We start from the raw sequence: 7,096 nt of genomic DNA, 5'->3' as shown, positions 1-7,096 counted from the left end.
GGATAGGCCCCTCAACATATTTAATTCTTGTTTCTTTTCCACACTTAATTGAGAGTCAACCGTTTTTATTTTCTTGATTACCATTTCAAACAGAAGAGGGTCACACTCATTACAGGTTAAAAACTTCCTTCTGTTATTCATGAAAGAGCTGACATTTTATTTTTTGCCAGATGCAGCCCTCCACAGAAAATGGGTAATTTTAGTCATTTAATAGTAAATTCAAGCCACAGAGAAGTCAAATGTTCCTCGTGTGACTTTATTGTAAGGAAAAGTCGAAGATCTCAGATACTCATTCTCCCAGTCAACTCATACAGCCCGCTCTCTTATCTAGACACTCGCAATATCACTCTTTAAAGTACAAAAGAAAAACAACGAAAGAGGTTACCCAATGTGGGAATCAATCAATAGCACAAGCCTTGTATCATAGCATGTCGTGTAAATACACATATACATGATGACTGATGACTGGTCCACAATGTATGAGAAAATGAAGGGCGATATGACAGTTTGTGAATGGGACAAAAGCTCACAACATCTTAATGACTGAGAAATGGATGCATTAAGAGTGGCACCAAGGTCTTGTGTAGCCGAGGCCAAAAAGAAAACAGAACTGTCCAATTTTTCATTTTCAGAGTCTGTTGTAGAAAAGGGGAAAATGGCAAGTGGAGGATCCGTATGAAGCGACGTTCCTGGGCTCATTTCTTCTCTCCTCACCAGCCTTCTCCTCTTTCTTCTCTTCCTTCACCTCTTCTTTCTTCTCCTCTGAACTCTTTGTCTTGTCATCATTCACGGACAGCTCCTCCAGCTTCTCTGCCACTTTGTTAGCGCTGTTCATGCTACCTGTGAAACAAGATTTAAAAGGTTCAGTTGAAGGCTCTTGAATAAAAGCCTAACACAGATCTAAGAAATAATTTTAAAAAAAATGTCCGAGAATTTACAGTCACCTCCCAAATGAATGGCAAGGCAGTTTGTAATGTTCGTCCTATTTCTGTTGCAGACAGAAAAAGTCTAAGGCTGGATGTGTCAGTCTTAAACAGAGTGAGTCTGCATGGTGACATTGAAGAAAATTCCATCAGTCTTACCTTCTAGAGATTTTCTGACCTCTTCTTTGCATTCATCAAACTTCATCTTAAACTTCTGTGCATCTACAAGACAAAGGAAACCAGTAGGTTGGTTACGCTGATTATAAAATACAAATGCTAAATATTTAAAAAATGCATTGTATTAATTATGCGATATACTGCACAACTATTATAAAATTAATGTATTTTCTGAATGCATATTTATGATCTTATTGTGAACGATTCATCCAAGATGTATACTTATAATTTATGAACTTCCAGAGGTGACATGGTGACATTGCCGGACTTCACCAATCAATTAAATCATGCCCCTTTCTTACAAACAACTACAAGTCTGCATTCAGATATGCCTCCAACCAAACCACAACCAACAGACAGAACCAAGTCCCCTTCCCTAATTTCTGGGAACTTCTGTTTCACTCAGAAGAAAAGATTTGGCGCTACTTCTGTTTCATCACGACTTTTTTATATTTTGTTAACCTTCAATTAATTTTAATGGAACATAAGCCGTTTTTCTTTCACTTTTTCCTCCTCCAAAAGAAAAGTTTAGCCTTTAGTTTCAGTTTTAGATTTAAATATTATAATAAAAGCCTTATGAATGTTGAATGCATACAAATTAATGCATACAAAATCTCTAATTGGTCTTTTTTTTTGTTTTTTTGACAATGCGCTTTGTCATTGCTTCAACACCTAGCAATAAACTGAATGAAAGAGATCCCTGAGATTTGTTCTAGAGGCTATGATCATTTACACTCACTCTCTGCATTGAGGAATCGAATAGCCAGCAGCTCTGGTTTGGGTTTTCATCTGCAAAGTCAGCATGTGTATTCCACACCCAGGCCCTGTCACTGCCTGCATTGGGCTTCAGCTCCATCAACGGCATAACTAGAGCAAGAGATTGAAAAAATCAGTTAAAGACATTAAATGATTAGAAAATAATTATCAGAAACTGAACAGATAAACTGCTGCACTCACTGTTATGGTTGGCACAGATTTTGAGGGTGCGGTCTCTTCTCATAAGAAGGCGGATGGAACCCTTCTCTTTGTGTCGCAGGAGTTTGACATCACCAGTCCCACGTTCCTTCCACTCAGGGGGATCGTTCTCACTGGCAAAACGATACAACTTTGCCCTCCTACATGAAAATCATGTTGAATTTGAATTTGTCAGCAGTCAAATACATTTTTCAGATCATATTAAAAACAATAAGGACTGCCTGATGGCCCAGGGCCAGCGTGAAAGAAGCTCAGGAGAGTTGAAGGAATTGTCACTGTGCCATCACGAAAGTTTATCATTTGCAAGAACAAGAAGATGTGAAAGAACTCAAATCGGTACTGAATTGAGGACTCCTTTACTTCTTATCATGCTTGAATGGACAAAGTGCACACATAGTTGTCAATATGCCCATATTTTTGAGTGTCCTCATACATGCAGTCGGTTATGTCTTAAGTAAATGTAAACTGTAAGGAGATAATCAGGTGTATCAGTATCAGATCTGCAGGTTCTCTTAAAAGTGACAGCTGTCAAATACACCTGCTGTGGTCTGGGTCCTCAGTGTTAAAGGGCACCTATTATGCCTCTTTTTACAAGATGTAATATAAGTTATAGAAGCCCCAAGAATACATACTATGAAGTTTCAGCTCAAAATACCTTATGAAAATGGCTATTTTTGAGTGGAAGCAGAAAAACACAGTTTCCTTGCCTGTATTAAATGCACATGAGCTGCAGCTCCCTGACCCCTTTTCCAGAATAGGGCTGTGCCTTTACAGCTCGTACCTCAAATACTCTGCCCACAAAAAAAACATCTGTTTGGTTTTAATTATGTATATCATGCGTTTTAAAAGCAATATCACTATTAACTTGATATAGTGTTCTCCTCTACTAAAGTAAATTCTCTTTCATGTCTTATTCCACTTAAACTGTCAAATACACACAAGGTTTTGTTAACAACACGTTACAAAAACACAGTCGGTTATGTCTGTGAAGGTAAACAGCTGGGAAAGAAATGATATGTCTATATTAGATCTGTGTATTCAGTGAGAGCAGCATAATATACAGTACCAACTGCTGTCTACTCTGTTAATAAACAGAAAATCACTCACTGCTCTTGACCGAATAACTTCTATAGCTTTAATAAGAGAAGATTTCTAACTTTATTGCTGCTTTTAAATTCTCTAGCATGAATATAAACAGGGCGGATTGTGAGCTGCTCACTCAGGGCAGTGGCTCTGCCAATCAGCGGCAGTGGGCGGGACCTGATCAATGTGACATCATCATCATCAAAACAGCATGTCTAATTAAACTGATTTGGTTTAATGGGGATTAAAAAAAAAAAAAAAAAAAAAAGGAGTGGTTGGATTTTTTTCATTAAAGGGTTGGTTGTGTTCACACACTGCCAAAACACATTTATGTCTAAACACTATCTAAAAGTGGAATTTGCATAATCGGTGCCCTTTAAATCAAACAAAAGACAAAGAAAGAATCATTTACTGCTATTGACAAACACTTTTGTAGATTTGATAAGAATTAATCTATATTTAACTTATACAATGAAGATAATGCAGTGCTATTTGCAAGTTTGATTACTTGAATCCTACTGTCAGACCTACCGAAAAATCTAAAAGCACTTTAATTTGTATCTTTGTTGTACTGTATTTATTTGTGATATTGATTGTAATGTGTTTGTTATTACAGACTTTACTGGTCAAAATTGGAATCATGAATCAATCATATTTCCATATCATTATTTTGGTATTGTAAACAACCTCATTTATTAGAATACATGGGTCAAAAACAATGAAGACCAACATCAAACGAATCGTAGTGATTGTGATCAATTATGTCCTATATAGGTGTCATATTTATGTCTGTATGTAACTACTTGCACAGCTTTCAGTAAGAAAAAAAGTTAAGTGTGGGACATGTTTGATATTGAAGGAGTCACTAAAAGTGCAATAAGCCAGAAAATAGAACCTTATCTGTTAATAACGTATTGATGGAGAGGAATGCGGGCATGCAAAGTATATTTTTAGGTTGCAGGTGCATGTCCAATACAAACAAAAATGTCAAAATGGCTGCCTTGGTGAGTATTCACGTAAACAATCGGTTTTGTCTAAATGGAACGTTAACAGTTGCGAGAAAATAGATTGTGTTGCATTACATACTTAGTGACAATTATATATATTATATTATATAATAATATTAACCAAACAACAAAAAAAAAGGGGGGGGGGGGGGAGACAACACCGATTTTGACGATAATAATTGTAACTTAATAAAAAAAAAAATCAGTGAATATTTCATTCATAAAGAGTTGTATTATACATTTACTTTATTCAATGTCTGTAATATCTCTTACTTGAACGCTGTTAGAAAGCTTTTTAATGTGTTTCATTAGTTTTGACCGTTTACTTGTCTTCAATAACTTCCTACTTATCAATAAGGCTATTCGTTTTTACTGCTCAGTAACTTTCAAAAGAGAAAACGAACATGAAAAAGAATCGCGATTGGGGAACCTGATCCTGCTTGAACAGATAGTGATGTAATATTTATGCCATATCACCCCCACCCCCCCAAATTAGCATTAAGCCCTGTTTGGTAGTAGTTAGTGACTTACATCTTGAAAAGTTCTTCCTCATCCTCCTCCAGGGTCTTGACATCCTGCTCAGGTAGCGAGACAATGGGTTCAAACTGAGGGTCATGGTTGGAGTCCTCTACATTTTCTGTGGATGCATCATGATCCTCTTGTGCCTCCTGGAGGGGGAAATCATAACAGCAGCTTTTGAAAATCCAACTTAATTTTTTTAAAAAAAAAAACCAAAATGTTTAATGCAGTTGGAAAATGATCCAGGATTAGATATTTTTTGTAGAATTACATCACAAATTTGCTACAGCATTTGTTCTGCTGAGCTTCACAATGCCCTGATCCCGTCTATAGGGATCCTGCTTCCACATTACTCATCAGATCAGTGGAGTGAAAGGCTGTGGGATTTGGAGGGATCATTCTCTGGAGTTTGGCCTATTGTCTCTGATGTGCTGTTGCAACCAAACTTATAACCGCGGTGCTGAGCCGTGAACTTGAACTCACTTGCTGTGATGCTGGGGAATTCATGCACTTGCTATCCACTAACATCCACAAAGGCCTTGTAGCTTGAATTATTCAAATGCTTTCCCAACCCTGGCAGCAGATCTAATACACATGTGAAGCTTTGAACTGGTTCAACCACTTTTAGTTAAGTTTCGTTCAGTAAGCATTTTAAAATTACTAAGCGGTTTATTTTGCTAAAAGACTGACGTCACTCAAGAACTGATACCGGAAGTTTAACTTGTGTCTAAAGGCGTGAATTATATCGTTTACTCAAAACTGGACAGTCAGTTAGCATCCAGGCTAGCAGAAGCTAATAAGCGGCCTAAAGGCGTCTAAGTGTTTAAATCTCCGCCTCACCCCACAGTTTTGTTAACACTGAACAAATACAGTTTAAAGACGCAAATGAACCCGGAAGGGTGTTAATAAACCGGCTATGAACTTCACATGTGCTGCAGGTTAGCGATGCTAATGCTCACAAGCTAACAGTGGCTTCGCATGAGAAATTAATTTTTTTTAATTATGAGCCGTAATTACTTGGAACATGCCGTGGATATTTTTATTAAGTAAAATAAAACCACGAATATTTGATTGTCTTATGTTTAAGGAAGACAAAGTGACGAACACAAATACACATACAATTATGAATTTAAAGACGTTAACGTTACAGCTGCTGCTGACAGTAGCGTGATTTTAACTAAACAACTGTGACAGGGTATAAAAAAGCGATATTAAGATTAAAATGTAGAAAGGTGCATTTTTAACGTCTAATGTTCAAGCGCGCGACGTAGGACGAGGAAAAAACACCTGCCTTTCACTCTGTTAAACAAGACCCTCATAAAACATTTATCGCCGAAAAAACATCCAAAATAACCGTCTCTCGCGATCCGAAAGGGACAGAAGATGAAGACAGCGGCCTTCTTACCTTTGGGTCCGCCATGGTTCTTGCAGATGTTTGAAGATTAGGGAGAGTTTCTTTCTGGTCGGTTTGATCAGCGTCAGCTCGTGAGATTTCACTCCGCTACTTTCGCGCGCGCCTAACCGGAGGAGAGAGACAGTGACGTCAGCACACCCCCGGTTTACTTTCAGCGTCTGCGCATTTGACACTGTAAAGTTTTATGGTCCTGGGATTTTTCTACGTGACCCTCTGTAGATCACCTGCAAATGTAAATGCATTTTTGGAGGCCTGCAATGCAGAGATATTGACCTCTATTACAGTTTGCCCTGTAAACTATAAGACTCAGTCTTCAGCATGTTCATCTAAGAGCTCTGACACTGACAATTTTACATTAGGCTATGTGAAAATTTATGGGATAGCCTAGATTATCTGAATTAATGAACTAACTCTATTGTATAAATACAGAAGAATGTATGAATGAAGGCCCAAATGCTGGATATGACAAAAGTGCACATTTTTAAGTTTGTATAGCCTTTCCTGGAAATGGATTTAATGGTAGTCAACCAATCTCATGTTTATTAATGTTTTTCATTTTTAAATGAACGTTTAAGGGAATGTGTTTACTGTATTGCATTTTACGTATAACCGGCTAATACAAGTTGTTGTTGTTTTGTAAAAGTCATGCACATTAAAAATAATAAAAAACTTAATACAAGGTTACAAAAAACTGCATGCATAACAATTAGAAAGCAATGCTGTAACTGTTTTGAATTTACATGACAATGAAGAAACCCCTGCTTAGTATATCCCAAAATTGTGTCTTTTGTTTGCCTAATAATGAGTTTAAAATAGCCAAAGTCAGTTTTGTGAGCTTGCATGTCATCTCTTTTAACTCGAGGTTTGTGTTTACTTCAGTTAACTGACGTGCTGTCACGTAAAATAAAACAAGAATAAACATATGCATTCTGCATACTCTGGGAAACTGATGTGAAACAGTGAAAGACAAAAATCTCAAGAAAATGAAGGCTGAAGCC

The 7,096-nt window shown here is 37.2% G+C and overlaps 1 protein-coding gene and 1 non-coding gene across 2 annotated transcripts; both read right to left on the bottom strand.

The window, feature by feature from the left end:
• Nucleotides 1-48: 48 nt before the first annotated feature.
• LOC122141998 (ran-specific GTPase-activating protein-like) lies at nucleotides 49-6,246 on the bottom strand. The gene is given in 7 exon segments (XM_042751177.1): nucleotides 49-840; nucleotides 1,083-1,145; nucleotides 1,840-1,884; nucleotides 1,887-1,967; nucleotides 2,058-2,215; nucleotides 4,697-4,833; nucleotides 6,090-6,246. Coding segments are annotated over 7 exon segments (711 nt in total). The 5' UTR covers nucleotides 6,105-6,246; the 3' UTR covers nucleotides 49-628.
• On the bottom strand, nucleotides 919-1,048 carry LOC122145217. The gene has a single exon (XR_006160169.1). It is a non-coding gene; the product is annotated as a small nucleolar RNA SNORA77 (small nucleolar RNA).
• Nucleotides 6,247-7,096: the final 850 nt, after the last annotated feature.

This window comes from Cyprinus carpio, chromosome A5, assembly GCF_018340385.1.
Source record: "Cyprinus carpio isolate SPL01 chromosome A5, ASM1834038v1, whole genome shotgun sequence".
Lineage (NCBI taxonomy): Eukaryota > Metazoa > Chordata > Actinopteri > Cypriniformes > Cyprinidae > Cyprinus > Cyprinus carpio.
This window is presented reverse-complemented; position numbering and strand designations above follow the sequence as displayed.